The 15866-nt window shown below is 42.7% G+C and overlaps 1 protein-coding gene across 1 annotated transcript in view; it reads right to left on the bottom strand.

The window, feature by feature from the left end:
- Positions 1–200: 200 nt before the first annotated feature.
- The window catches only part of LOC102387461 (ERC protein 2), a 500449-nt gene continuing 484783 nt past the window's right edge, over positions 201–15866 (bottom strand). The window contains exons 13-14 of the mRNA XM_025211594.1: positions 8149–8170; positions 201–293 (exon numbers count right to left, since the gene is read on the bottom strand). Coding sequence (XP_025067379.1) covers positions 201–293; positions 8149–8170 — 115 coding nt within the window. The remainder of the gene's footprint in view (positions 294–8148; positions 8171–15866) is intronic.

Genomic DNA, 15866 nt, shown 5'->3' with positions numbered 1-15866 from the left:
AGCAGATGCTTTATCATATGGGCTGGGAGACGTGCTACAACGATGTTGGGAAGTGGGCCACTGGGCCCCGATTGCTTTTGTGTCAAGAGCACTTCCTCCACCTGAAACTTGATATGCACAAAAAGAAAAAGAAGCACTACATGGACATGTGAGTAACTCAGAACTTTCCTTGTGGGCCTGACTTTTACTTTACAAACTAATCACAAGCCTCTTATGTCTCTGTTAGGAGACAAACCACTCAATGAACTTCCACCAAGAATCAATACATTTTGCCTCACAATGCTGAAATTTACCTACAATATAATACACAACCAGGGAAAAGAGTTGCAAACAGCTGATACTCTTTATAGGGCACCATTACAGACTCCACTGTCTCCAGAAGAACTCTGCAATATCTGTGAGATATTGCTATTTATGTGGACCTTATTGCAGATGAAATACCCATATCTGCTTCACTACAAATGAGAATTCAGGAAGCTCAAGTAGCTGATTCCTCTTGCCAAAAGATAAAGAAGTACTGCTGAGAAGGACTGTGAACTGGCAAAGTACCAACAAGAAAGAATCAGACTCCATGTTGTCAGATAGTCCTGTTCCATAACAGAGTATTGATACCTTCAAAACTATGCCAGGAAATCCTAGAAAAAATTCATGATGGCCACCAGGACATTACAAAATGTCAAGCCAGGGCTCGCCAAACAGTTTGGTGCTGACATACAGAACTGGGTAGCCATTTGTAAGGTTTGCGCTCAAGACTGACCAGTCCATGTGAAGCTATATGCCTTATGACTGATTTACCAGATCATTCATGGTAGATGTTGGGGGCTGATTTATTCATCTAGAAGAGTTCTGCTTACCTCACTGCTTTTATTACTCCTATTACTCGGAGATGGTATAAATAAAGAACACCACAACAGAGAGAGTTATGAAGGCATTGTAGAGTATGCTTGCATGCCATGACATACTGTGACAGGGGGCCACCTCAGGGCTGGTTCTCATCATCGGCCCACCCACCTGTCTAGGGCATATTGCCTTGTCTTGCTGTTTTAAAATGGATATAAAAATATGGGAGGCTGCCCATTAAGTGTCCCAATGCCTATGGCATTATACCTCCGCTGTCAGTACCTCTGACCTCTGCTATACCATGTCCCATGTCTTGCAGATGGCATCCAAAATAACAAACTTCCCCGGCTCCCTTGCTGAGTCGTACCACTTGGCCTTGGGCCCAAATTCAGCCTCAGGCATCCGTAGACTTATCTTGGATCCGAAGACATCATCCGTAGACTTATCATGCCTCTTCACATGCCCCTTTACTGGGGCCTAAACTCTCACCCCCTCACTGGGCCCAGCTCACTCAACAAACTACTGAGGCCAGCCTATGTGCAGTCCTTCAGGCCCTGCTTGGACCCTACTCTGCATGCCCCTGCACAGCCCTTCAGGTCCACCTACGCAGATGCTACTTTACACCCACTCTGCACAATCCTTCAGGACACCCCTGAAAACCCTACTCTGTGCAGCCTAACTGTACACTCTACTGGGACCACTCCTCTGTCCCCTCGCTAGGGCCTCAGGGCCTTACACCCCTTGGGTCTCAGGCCTGATGATAATGCCTGGACCGAGTGTCCCTACTCTGGGGTCACCCACCAGGTTTTGAGGGCTGGGACTATAAGGTGCCCTATACTCACCTTTCACTAGGGAAGCAATTGGTGTGGCATTTCCTGGGCCACCCCACCACAGACAGCTCCACCACACCATCCTACCCTAGCAGGGTGTTGTTTTACATCATCCCCCCCAGACCAGGAACCTCTGGCTATCCTCACAGTTCCTGCCCTGTACCTCCAAGATGTTATGTGAGCATTGGCTCCAGCTGGGTGGTGTTCTTTTCCCAGTTGCTGGCAGCAAACTGCTGGCTCCCTTGCTCAGGCCTGCTCTTATTGCCAGCAGCTGAGCCCTCTTTCCCCAAACAGGTGGCCTCCTGATGGTCATGTGACCCCCGATTGGAAGTGCAACCACCTTCAGGCCGCTCTGCTGCTTGGTCTAAGCCCTTAAAGTGGCAGGCACCAAAGGTGCTCTGCCACACATACCTTCAGTTTTAAGAACTGATAATGGCCCACAATTTTCTAGAGCCACATTTAAGCAGTTTGCAGCCCAGTATGACTTTCAGCATGTCACCAGCAGTTCCCTGAAGTAATGGAGAAGTGATGAGGACTGTGAAGAATTTGCTTCAGAAGAATGAAGATCTCTATAAGGCACTTTTGATCGACCATTCAACACCACTGGAGTATGGGTGGAGTCCAGCTGAGTTGCTTACAAGTCATTAACTCTGTACAACCCTACCAAGAATAATAAATTACTTGGTTCCAAACTTGTTGATCCACAGGAATTTCATGAGAAAGACAAACAAATAAAGGACTGTCAGAGATGGAACTATAATACTAGGCATGTTTCAAGATGTGTACCTGCTTTTTCCCCGACAGGAGGGAGTTTGGATCCCAAATCCAGGATTCCAAGGCACCATCCAGGCTAAGGTAGTCCTGGTTCATCCAGATAGCCCTGGTTCATATTGCATGGAGATTCCTAGTAGTCTTCTCAGTAGGAATCAAGAACATCTCTGTCATATTCCATGTGTTTACCACACTAGGTCTGGATGTGCCTCCATTCCATTGAAGAGATTAGACCCATGAATTAGATTTACCAATGTTTTTGCTTTGATTAGGTTCCTGTTGTAACTAAGTGTGTATCAAGTTTTCCCCTGAAAAAGGGGGATGTAGTAGTAAGGGTTAACTCCCTTACTAAAGAGTGATGTCATCCATAGGAAGTGGTCAGTCAACCATTTTGGGTTCAGGGGCTAGCTGTTATAATAAAGGAGTCTCCCTGCCTCTTCCTAAGACCCCAAATAACACAGTAGTAGCTTATCCAGAAGAGTGTAAAAAGGACACATAGCTGCAACCTACATTTCAGAGAAGATAAGTACATGCTAGACATCATTCATTAAGGCATGTATTGCACAATAGAGGACACTGAATTAACTCCATGTAACAATGATTTACTGAACCCAAACACATTTGAATTACATATAAAAGATTTATGAGATTCCAAAAGCACCTAAAGCATTTCTTTAGAAACACCAATTTCTATACCTAAGAGCACAGAAACAATACTGCTAAGTATGTTTTACACATTATACCTTCCCCTCTCCCCTGCTTTCAAAATATGCTGATTTGAAACAGTTTTTCAGGAACATAGCAAATTCATAAATTTTTCAGTTTATCAACTTATCCATTTGCACCCTTCTCGGGCACTGGGCCCTTGGCCCCTGTCTGTCTTTACCCTTCTTGGGCACCAGGTCCCTCAGTCCTGCTCTGGGCTCTGCAGCCCCAAGCTCTGCCGTGCTCCAGGCTTAGCACTTGCTCAGCTACAATCAGGACCCGCCTGGCATGGGGTGGATTTGGGTAGGAGTGGTGTGGGATGCCCCACACAGAAGCATGATGTGGGCTGTCCTGGGTGGGGTTCAGCCCTATGAGAGCTGCAGGCCTGATGAGGGGGTCAGATGGGAGCTGTCCACCCTGTACCTGCACCTGCATCTGCACCACCCCACGCAGGTGAGATCTGCTGCATGTGCCTCATGTCTTCCTCTTCCCCACCCACCCCCAACCCCAGCTAGATCCCAGGACCTAGCATGCGGGCAGCCCCCTCACACCCACCCACCCACACACCCAAACTCTCACCGCCCCCACCACCTCACCATACACATACCCCCAGCACACAATATACAAGAGTAAGACTTTTTTGGAGCTATTATGCAATCACCTCTATATATACTACTAACAATTCCCCCCCATAAATCAGGAAAAAAATATATTTTGAAATTAAAAGATGTTACAGTAAACATTTGATTTTTAATATATGCTTTGTTTTTTATCTATAATTTGTTAAAATGATATCTTCTGAAAGATTTTGTGTGTGCGGCCCTCAGCAACTCACCAAAACTCATTAAGTGGCCTTCCAGCTGAAATATTTGCCCACCCCTGTAGTTGAAGACTGTTATTAAATCCCTTCTCAGTCTTTTTTTTTCCAGACTAAATAAACCTAGTTCCCTCAGCCTTTCCTCATAAGTCATGTGCCCCAGACTCCTAACCATTTTCGCTGCTTTCCACTAGACTCTCTCAAATTTGTCCACACTTCCTGTAGTGGGGGGCCCAAAACTGGGCACAGTACTCCAGATGTGGCCTTGCCAGTGCTGAACAGAGGGGAATAATCACTTTCCTTGATCTGCTGGCAATGCTCCTATTAATGCAGCCCATTATGCTATGAAGCTGCCAGGGGCAGGCTCAAGGCTGAGTAAGTGCTGAGCTTGGAGTAAGGCAGAATGTGGGGCTACAGAGCCCAGAGCAGGGTTGAGGGACCCGGTGCCCAAGAGGGGTGAAGATAGACAGGGGCCATGGGTCCAGCACCCAAGAGGGGTGCAGATGAGGGCTAGGGCCCAGCAGATGGGGGCCAGGGGCCCAGTGTCTGAACAGGTAAGATTAGAGTGGGTGCCTCAAAGCCAGGTCCAATATACTGGGCCCATACTAGAAGGCCCAGCTAAAAGAAAGTGACAGAGGCTGAGAAGGCCAAAGCCCCAACAGGAGAGATTGATGGTACAGCGACAACTGTGAGGCTTAGGGCGTGGGGTAGGGAAGGAATGGAGCTATGCAATTACCCCCTAAGGCTTATAGATGTCCTGGGGCATAGATGGGCTGAGAATGCAATGCAGCTCAGGGGCTAGGTCAGGACCAGCAGTGTGCAGGAGGGACTTGCTGGCTATTGGATGAAGCATGGCTCACTCTAGGACCCTCAAAGGAGCCTCCCGTTCCAGACAATAGGTATATCAAGGTGTGGTGGACGAGTAGGAGGTGAAGGTACCCTAGAGGCAGAGTGGGGTATGGGTTATGGAGTCAACAGGGGGCATCATAGCCACCCCTGGGACCCCAACATGCTATAGCCATTAACTTTGAAAACTTGTGGCGATGTGAAGAGGTCCCAGATGATTGGAAAAGGACAAATAACAATAGCCATCTTTAAGAAAGGAAAGAAGGATGTATCCAGGGAACTACAGACCAGTCAGGCTCACCTCAGTGCCTGGAAAAATCATGGACCAGGTCCGCAAGGAATACATTTCTAAGTTCTTGGAGGAGAAGGTGATTAGAAACAACCATGGATTCACCAAGAGCAAGTCATGCCGAACCAACTTGATTGCCTTCTATGATGTGATGACTGGCTCTATGGATGGATGTATACCAGTGGATGTGATATACCTTGACTTTAGCAAGGCTTTTGATATTGTCTCCCACAACATTCTCACAATCAAGCTAAGAAAGTATAGGTTGGATGTATAAACTGTAAGGTGGATAAAACACTGTCTGGATTGTTGGGCTTAAAAGGATAGCAATTAATGGCTCAGTGCCTAGATGGCAGCTGGTATCGGCTGGAGTGCTCCTAGGGCCAGTTTTATTCAATATCTTCATCAGAGTTCTGGAAGATAGAATGGAGTGCACCCTCAGCAAGTTTGCACATGACAATAACCTGGGCTGAGTAGTAGATAATGCTGGAGAGTAGGGCTAGGATTCAGAGAGACCTCAATAAGTTGGAGGATTGAAGAAATCCCATAAGATTTCTAGAAACTGAATACCTGAAGCTGGAGGTTGACAGAATTTTGCATGGTTTGGAGAAAAAGAACCAGAGATCAGAAGAAAGGCTGGAGATCTTATTGGTCCATGATTTTTTCATCTAAAATCATGGGATTAGATTTAGGGAAATGGAGTTGTGAAGGCGTTGCTAATAGTAGCAGCGGTGAGCTAATGCCCTGGATACATGGTTAGAAGAAAAAGGAATGTTGGAGGAAGGTATAGGCAATCAATCCAAATCCATAAAAGATTTCAAAATCACCTGGCAATACAACTGAAGTTGTAGAAGGCTGATTCAGCCCCTCAATACTTTTGTCTTCCTTTTTATGACTGGGGGGGAGTTCTGTTTTTGGCAAGGTACAGAGGTACTGTCAAGAAAACTTAAGCACAGCTTGAGGAGGCATATAGAGCAATTCTTCACCTTTACCATGGAAAGGTTCCTCTACAGGCCACCCCTTAACAGGGACCTTGGAGGAACATTGCACAAGTCAGGAGGCATGGGCTACATATTACCGCATGCACATCCTTTGATCCTATGAAAATGGTGCTGTGAAGAGAGGGAGGTAGATTAGAAGCCTAATTGTGACCAAAATATGGGTGTACATTAAAACTGCATTTACAAAATAATACTTGTTTTGGGATTATTTGTGTGTGCTGCCTTAGATTAGCCCAGTTGATTTTCAGCTATCCCAAACAGTTTCTAATCTATAAACTGAATTCACAGCATCATTTACTCTTATGCTCCTACTTGATCTGTTATGTTTATAATATTTGTAGCAGTAAAGTATGAAAAATAACTCCCTGATTACACATATATTGCGCTTTGTATTCTGTTGCTCAGTCCATTATTTGAATAACTATGGTGTGTGGTATCCAAGTGTTGAATTCTTTAACAGCAGCAATAAAAATACAGTTTTAAAGGAAAAAAAAGGCTTTGTGTAAAACGTGAATTTAACATGTAGCTAATAAACATTTTTCCTAGAAACACAATGCACTGTCATTTATTAAAATAGCTGAAACTACAATATTAGACACAGTAGCTGTGACACTACCTGGATGCTGTTTAGGAAATGTATACCATTGTTCTAGTTCCTTCCACTGAGGTACCTTATTTTATATACAATTCTTTAGAAATGATGACCAGTCTAAGAACAAAATGATTGGTGGCCTCCCAGTGATAGCCTGATCTGGAAACAGAATGACAGGTAACTTCCCAATTATTTCTTAAATAAAAATATATTAAAAGCAAATTTTGAATATATAATGAAAATGGTGAAAAAATAAAGTTACAAGAAAAAAAACAAACTGAAAATTTAGCTGAGCAGGGAGCAAAGTAAGAACATAAGAGAGCAGAAAGTACTGACCTGGAAGTCAAGCTGGTTGGAGCAGGGGTGAAAGCAGCAGTTTGAAGAATAACAGAAAGGAAGGGAGATAGCAAAAGAGAATAAAAAGGAGGGAAATTCATTAGTTTTTTTTTCCCCAACATATTGTTAGCAGATGTTATATCAGCAGTCTATTAAAAAGTAGTAGAATAAAACTTCTGTATAATATTTTTTTGATGAGCTCTGAACAAAACAAAAGTTTGAAATACAAGAAGTCACCTAGTCATTTACAGACTGTGGAAGACGATCTGTGTATTAGGGGTGTGCAAAGCTTCGGTCCCTGATTCAATTCGGCGGCAATTCAGCCCGATTTGGTGGCCAAATCTCCAAATCAGAATTGAATCAGAGGATCCTTTAATCTCTCTGAATCGAATTGGAACCCTCCAAATTGATTCAGAGAGATTTGAAAAGATTTGGCGTTTCAGACATAGACACAGCTTTAAATGTTTTTTCTCCATACCTCTAGGTAGCAGGCGGCTCATGAATGCTGTGATGCTGGGGTGGATGGAGAGTCCCACAGGAGCATGGGGGGCTCCCCAGCATGCTTGGCAGCAGACCTAGAAGCACGTGGGGGGGTACATCCCCCCGGCTTGGCGACTGGCGCCTTCTGCGTCTGGGGCCCCCCCACAGCTGATTGCCAAGCCGAAGGGGGTAAGGGGGAGCTGGAAGTGGACTAAAAGTACTTCTAATCCACTTCTGGATTTGCTGCCTAGCACATGGAGGGCCCCCCGCACTTCTGTGGGATGCTCCACCCGCCCCAGCATCGCAGCATTCACAAGCTGCGCTGGTACCTCAAGGAATGTAGACAAAACATTTAAAGCTGTGTTGGTGTCCGAATCGCTGATACTCTGAATCAACATTGAATCTTCAATTCGGATTCAGCCAAATCGAATCTGGGACAGTTATCTGAATCAACTAATCAAATCACTGTCCCTGATTCGGGCCGAATCCAAATCGAATAGGGCCCACTTCACACACCCCTACTATATATATGTGTATGCTAACTTCTTGTACATGCATGCAAATGCTAAGGCACTTGTTTGGCAGCAAGTACTAAGAAGCATGAATCTCTTATTTGAACTAGTATGGGTTTGATGACTCACATTCATCAAGTCTTCTTCACTCCTGAAAACCAAAAAGAAATGAACAGTTTGGCAACATGTTCAAAGCTGTTATGTTAGAGGTTCACAATATACAGTATCTAACAATGATGAAAGACACTGACTTTTTTCTCCTAGTCACTTCCAAAGCTGAGAGAAAGTTTTTTCTAGCCCTGAAAATAAGGTTAATACTTCATCATTGAAAATATCCAGACACTTGATAACTTATTTGTACAAAAATATCTAACATGTCCTTTCAATTAGCCAAGACAAAAAAAAAATCCTTTTCTTACGCCCAGCTAGAAAAGTTCCTCAAACTATCATAGGTGGATAATAATCATATACACTTATGACAGATACATTTAAACAACACCACAAAAATAGGCTTTTACAGCTATTTGGCATGCTGATTCCTGTCATTTCCTATACTGAATTATGTCAGTATGTATTGGCAGACAATGGCCATTTATTTAAATAGACATCACTTTTTCCTTCATCTGAACACACACAAAATCTACTATGAAATAAGAAAATTAAGACTAAAAACTGCAAAGCCAGGATACTTCAAATCAGGTTTTTATAATTCTGCATCTTAACAGTGCTATGCATGAAACACACCATGGCCAATGCAAACTGGATAGTTATGCACACTGGAAAAATACAATCATAGGCCAGGCTGTGACTGATTCATTCAAAACCTAGGGAAGGGGTAGTACTGTGCTATACTGTACCAAGGACTTTTTGTTTCAAAAAAGGACAAGTCTCCCTGAAAGAACCCAACTGCACTGTGGAGGATACAGCCTGTGACAACTGTTGAAGAGTGTAATGTCCTTGTACCTCCCGTGGCTGAGAGGTACATGCCTGTATAGGCAACTGCTCCTATGAAAACCAACAGTAGGAGACCAAGCCCACATTGCTGGCCATACATTCTGGCCCTCCTTTCTCCTTTCTCTCTGCCAACTGAACATCCAAGTTAACTGACCTCGGTGATTTCTGATGAAAATACTCTGCCAGCGGATTACTGCAATGCTTCTACACCAGTGGTCTCCAACTTTTTTTTAAGTAAGAGATCACCTTTGGCATTTAAAAGCAACCCAAGATCTACCATGTACTGCCGCCAACCATCCGCCTCCCTTCCCTTGCCCTGCCTCTGTGGGGAGGGAATGGTGGGGTGCAGATGGAGGCAGAGGGAGAAAATATTATTTCAGGGTGTGCTTCATCAGCAAGTAAGTCCCACCCGGCCAGGGCCCCACTCAACTTACCCCTACTCCTAACTCTATGGCACTTTCCCTCATTGTGGGGCCTTGATCTAGCCCCTGCCCCTTCTCTCCCCCACAGACTGACCTGTTAGGCTGGGGTGTGCATGTGCATGCACACGGACACTCAGCCCTTCACCCCAGCCTTGGATCAACTCCAAGAGGCTCTGAGATCTACCAAAAGAGGCTCTGAGATCTACCAGTGGAGCAAGATCCACTGGTTGGTGACCACTGTTCTACACAGACTTAACCTATAATTAAAGTCAAACAAAAACAGTAACATCAAAATACCTTTAAAAAACTATTTAAAATTCTGAAGTGGTGTATATTTTACAAATGAACAAAATAACATATGCCTGGGAAATTTGTAATATCCTAAGGGCTCTACTAAGTGGCTTGACTCAGTTCAACACAAGTGATTGACTGGCATTTTTTTTTCCATTCCTGGAATAAATCCAGACTTTTGTGATCTGCACTGCAATTTGCTTTCACATCCTTACTCTATCACCCCCACGTCAGTTCACTCTTTAACCAACAACAAACAGGAATGATTCAAGTATATGCCCACAAGCAATGCATATAACTTGACAAAATTGTGGCTTAGTCCTTAATTTATCTGTTAAAAATCATCTGGTGCCTAATCTGTTTCAGTTTCTCCCAGGGGTGGTCCTCCAAACTGCTCTTGGAACTTGAAAACCCATTGTCTCCTAAACTGAGTTCTTGTGCATGGCAGCTGGGCAGAACTGAGGCATATGCTGTACAAGACTGCTTTGGATAATTCATAAAAGGGGGTGTCCAAGGAGAAGCTTATTTCAGAAAAGAACGTGATTATCATTGAGCGATAATACCAGGTAGTAGCTCATAGATTTGGAAGATGAGTTCTGACAGCATATGAAAGAGAGAAATTAATCAGCTCCATTTCTCTTATGGAATTTTTCTCAAATACACTATTCCCTAGCATGTAATTTATCATCCTGTAAAGTCCAAAGGGCCCTTTAAACAAATGGAGTCCAGAGATTGTGCAGGGAACTTTGTTTACAATACCCAGACCCTGAGTCATTCATAAGCAGGGACAGCCTCACTCTGCAGCTTTCCAGCTCCACCATCTACATGCACGCACACACAGATTCCTTTTTAACTACTCTTAATTTAGTCCACAGTGCACAACATGGGTAACAGAATAAATAGCGGTATCACTTATATTCTGGAAGCACTCGGTCTCAGCACTCATTTCCTAATGACCCTCTCAAGATGTTCACTTTGAAGCACACTGAAGTATTCATCATAAAATTAACTACGGTAAGGTTATTCTGGGAATGAGATATTACAAGCTATAAAAGGATATGTTGCTTTTGTCAGGAACACAGTACTAGACAGGACTGCATGGGACACTGAGTCCACTTCCCTGATACCTCAGCAAGCACATCATATAATTGTTCTCATAATTTTTCCAAGATCCATCTTAAAGCAAGCTTGTTTTCTTACACCCTCTACTCCTCTCAGAAGGCTGTTCTAGAACCTCACTGCCCTGACAGTCAAAAGCCGTCAATTTAATTTTTTTCAATTTCCAGCCCATTTCTTTTTGTGCCAATATGGTCCTTTAATTTAAATAGTTCTTCTCCTTCTGACAACTCAATGTATTTATTGAGAGAAATTTTAGCCCGACTCAGCCATTATTTTGCTCAGTTAAAACAACCAAATTATTTTAATCTCCTGTTCTTTATTACTGTGAACACAATGTAGTCCTTCTCCTCACCTGTTTCCAGAATAAATATATCTGATCAGAAATGTACACAGTATTCCAGATGAAGTATAACCAGTGCCCCGATAAATGGTATTAATACCTTCCTCTCTCTACTGGAAATACATCAACTGATACCTCCTAGAATTGTATTTGCCTTTTTCACAGCCATATCACTTTGAAGTCAACGAATATCCACAATCATCATCCCTCTGATGAGCCCAAGATTACAGCAGAAATTATTATTAGTCTCTTAGTGAATAATCCGGATTGTTGCACAATTACATTTAATCCCATTAAGGTTATTCCATTCCTGAAAATCATCCAATTCTTCCCACTTGATATTCCAACTCTTCTTTATGTTAATGATGCTTCCCATCATCAGCAATTTTCATTTACACACACTTATTTTTGTGCCAAGATAATTAATGAAAACATTAAATAAGATCACTCTTAATACCAATCCTTGAGGAACTCCACAAGTTACCTACCTCCCTGCAGTCTGTGGCTAAGTACATGCCTCCCTACTTGGCTGAAGCAGACAGCTTGGGCCAAGACTAGCCCTCCCACCCTGCAAGGTGGGGTTTGCAAGAGAGGTGCCAAGATTCCTGGGATGCTGGGGGACTGGGAGTTCATTTGAATCTGGAGGGATTCTGGGACAGAAGTTCAATAAACTGATTTAACCTAAATCAGTTAAGTCGGATAATACATCCATCCAGCAGTCATGGGAATTAACTAGTTAATTAACTAGTTAAAAAGTTAAAGAAACGGTTCACTTTTAACTTGAACTAGTTACATTTTTCAGCTGTCAACTTTTAACTTTAACTAGTTAAAAAAAAAGGTTAACTTTAACTTTTTTTTAAAGTGTAAGTTAAAAGTTAAAAAAAATTGAAATATGGCTTTCCCAGAGTTTTTCCTGACAGAGCCACTCTCTAGGACTTACATGGAGCAATATTTCTTTATTGAACTCTAGGCCTTCTTGTTTGAGAGACAGAGTAGTGTGCCTTCCTATGAGATATGGTCTCTTAAGGACTACAAGTCCCAGAGTTCCTTAGTTCATGCTGGCATTTTCTGTGCATTTGCAGAAGTCAACAGGGCAGCCAGTTGGCTGCAGGAGAGAGAACAAGAACAAGCAAACAGAGACATTGATCCCAGAAAGAGTGCGAGCAAGTAGTGAGGGTGAAGCAGATGATGACTTCTTTAAATTTTAATGAAGATCAGAAACAGCAGCCCAGGGCCCAAGTTGAGCATTACTTCTCATCTGTGAGAAACTTATCTGAGATGTCACCTACTATGAAAAAACTATTCTGTACTATGAAGTTTCATAGTATGAAGTTTCACCCTTGGACACAGGTGTCACGGTGGACATAGTCTTTCTGGACTTTAGGAAGGCCTTCGACACCGTCTCTCACCCCATTCTCATCAAAAAATTAAGCGACTGTGGCGTTGATGCCTACAGTCAGATGGGTCACAAATTGGCTGGAAAGCCGCACCCAGAGAGTGGTGGTGGATGGGTCACTCTCAACCTGGAGCGATGTGGGCAGTGGGGTTCCCCAGGACTCAGTCCTCAGGCCCGCACTGTTCAACATCTTCATCAGCGACTTGGACTAGGGGGTGAAAAGCACCTTGTTCACGTTCGCAGATGACACTAAGACATGGGGAGAAGCGGACACATTAGAAGGGAGGAACAGGCTACAACTAGATCTGGACAGGTTACAGGGTTTGGTGGATGAGAACAGAATGGGTTTCAATACTGACAAGTGCAAGGTACTGCACCTGGGGAGGAAGAACCAGCAGCATACCTACAGGCTGGGGAACTCACTTCTCGTCAGCACAGAGGCAGAAAAGGATCTTGGAGTCATTATTGATTCCAAAATGAACATGGGCCGCCAATGTGAGGATGCGGTCAGTAAGGCCAACCACACCTTGTCATGAATCCACAGATGCATCACGAGCAGGTCCAAGGAGGTGATCCTCCTCCTGTATGCAATATTTGTCAGGCCGCAGTTGGAGTACTGCGTCCAGTTTTGGAAGCTGCACTTCAAGAGGGATGTGGACAGACAGCATTGAGAGGGTCCAAAGGAAGGCCACTCGCATGATCAGGGGGCAGCAGGCCCTGAGGGGAGGCTACAGGACCTGAACTTGTTCAGCCTCCACAAGAGAAGGCTGAGAGGGGATCTGGTGGCCATCTATAAACTTACCAAGAGGGACCAGTGGGGAACGGGAGAGACCCTGTTCCCCTGAGCACCACCAGGAGTAACTAGGAATAACAGCCATAAGTTGACTGAGAGTAGGTTCAGGCTGGACATCAGGAAGCACTATTTAACAGTCAGGGCAGCTAGGATCTGGAACCAACTTCCAAGGGAAGTGGTGCTTGCTCCTACCCTGGGGGTCTTCAAAAGGAGGCTAGATAATCACCTTGCCAGGGTCATTTGACCCCAGCATTCTTTCCTGCCATGGCAGGGGGGCGGGCTTGATGATCTGCTCAGGTCCCTTCCGACCCTACCAACTACGAAACTATGAAACTATTCATCTGTTATAATACAAGCATTCCCTCATTTGCCCACATAGTCCCTCATCTGCCCACATAGAGCAACTGTTCAGTAGTGGGGGCTTAGTTTTGCAACACGGAAGAGGAAAATTGTCAGATGTAAATTTTGAAATGCAGTTTTTGCTGAAGTTCAATAAGCATATTTAAACAGTTTCTGCTATGCAACTGAACATTCTTTTTCTCATTTAAAAGGATTTTCTCATCTCAGTCTAATTTGGATTTTCAGACACTTTCATTATTTATAATTCAGATGTATTTCATACCCTTTTGTTACCTTTTGAGCAAAAAACATTGTAACAACAGAGGTTTTCTGTGGAAACAGCTTTCATTTGTCACCGGGCTATGAATATCTCCTTTCTGTTATTCTCATATACTTATATGATGCATTGACTTTTACAAAGTACTTCACATGGAGAGGGTGAGAAGGATCTAACATTATATAGGTATTAGTAAATTGTTATTCTGAAAACTGAATGCCAAGTATAATGTTTTCAGGTAAAGTAAGGTGAGTTCCAAGTAAATTAGTGTGCTGTGGGCTTATGGAAAAGAAACCCACTCATTGTATTTGAAAATGAAAAATGATGCTAAGAGGCAATTCACTGTGTTTCACACATTTCTCACGAATCAACTTAACTTTTAACTAGTTACTCTCTTCTTAACTTACCTTTTAACTAGTTGAAAGTGGAAATATTTAACTTTTAACTTAACTCAAGTTAATTTTAAAGGCTGCTAATTTTAAGTTTAACTATTTACATTTTTTGTGAACTTTTCTCATGACTGCCATCCAGGTTTATCTCAAACCAGTTTAGCCCATTTTGAAAGCAGTTTATGTGCACTGAACTTCTGTTGCATTAGAGATTTGAACCAGTTTCCGATCACTTATACCAGTTTATGTGTAACTTCTGTCCCTAACCTAACAGTCCGCCTTTCAGCATAATCTGCTGGTCATCTTCCCTTCACTCGGGTCATTATCCATGGTACAGTCCCTACGGTAATCCCCATTTTCACCAGCCTAACTAATAACTTCCCAATTTATGCCCAACCTTATTGAAAATTATATTATATTATAATTATATTGTATTTATAATACTTATGCCTGACCTTATTGAAAATTATTATATTATAATTATATATAGCAGAAAAGTGTGACATATAAAAGAGATCAAACAGTATTAGCAGAGGAGAAATCTTGAAAATTTATCTTGCTGTAACAAGGACCAATTTGAAAAACAATAGTCTTATCCTGTATAAAAAGAGTAATTTAAGAAACAGACCAACATACAATATACACAATGTACAGTATGCCCCATGGGCATCTGTTAATTTATTAAACTGTCGGAAGCAAGATAGGTTCTGAGGCAAAAACAGCACATTCAAATCAAAGAGAATTACCATATGCATAAAAGTTTCTCTGGTTTTACTAATAATTTTTCTCAGTCTATTATAAATTACTAACTAAGTACTCTGGATCCTGAACCAGATACCTCCTTTTGAAAATTTTAGATACTCTAATATATTAGTTCAGTATTCGGTTTAAAAAATAATTACTCTTTCTGTCTTAAGTCTTACTTAATATAGCTTGAAATAATAATGATATAGAACTTCCATAGCTCAAACCAACAAGAAGATATGCTGTACAGTTTAAGAGATAAAGTATCTTGTAGTGCCAGAAAGAAGTCAGCATAGCAATAGCATATACGCGGAGGCCAGAGTGCCTGGGCAGAGCACTCACTTTCATAAGAAATCTCACAGCAAGAGGGGCATAGCTAGGCACATGTTCTGAACAGAAAACAAAGGAAGAAAAGGCAAAGATATTCAAGTCCTACAACACATTTTATGAACTACAAAATACAGTAAAACTTCAACAAACTAGGGCAAGGGGAGAAGAACAGACCATGTACAGACATGCTTCTATACAAGTTATAGTTATTTTAATACAGAGTATTTCTGCAAAATGTGCTTGTGTAGAGATTCTGAGTTCCCCATTAGGGACTTCATGGGAGAGTAAAGAAACCCTAGTGAAGCAAAATTTAGACAGCTGCAAGGTGTCAAATGAGGTGGAGTGTATAAGATCCTACACTCTGCCTCCTCTTCAAATGCCTGACCAATATGCCTGATCAGCTGCCAGAGTCCTTTATGTGATACAGATCCTGGAAGCACCAGAATAGGTAAC

Source organism: Alligator sinensis, unplaced genomic scaffold (assembly GCF_000455745.1).
Source record: "Alligator sinensis unplaced genomic scaffold, ASM45574v1 scaffold1308_1, whole genome shotgun sequence".
NCBI lineage: Eukaryota > Metazoa > Chordata > Crocodylia > Alligatoridae > Alligator > Alligator sinensis.
The sequence above is the reverse complement of the archived record's forward strand: the minus strand, read 5'-3'. Positions and strand labels throughout refer to the sequence as shown.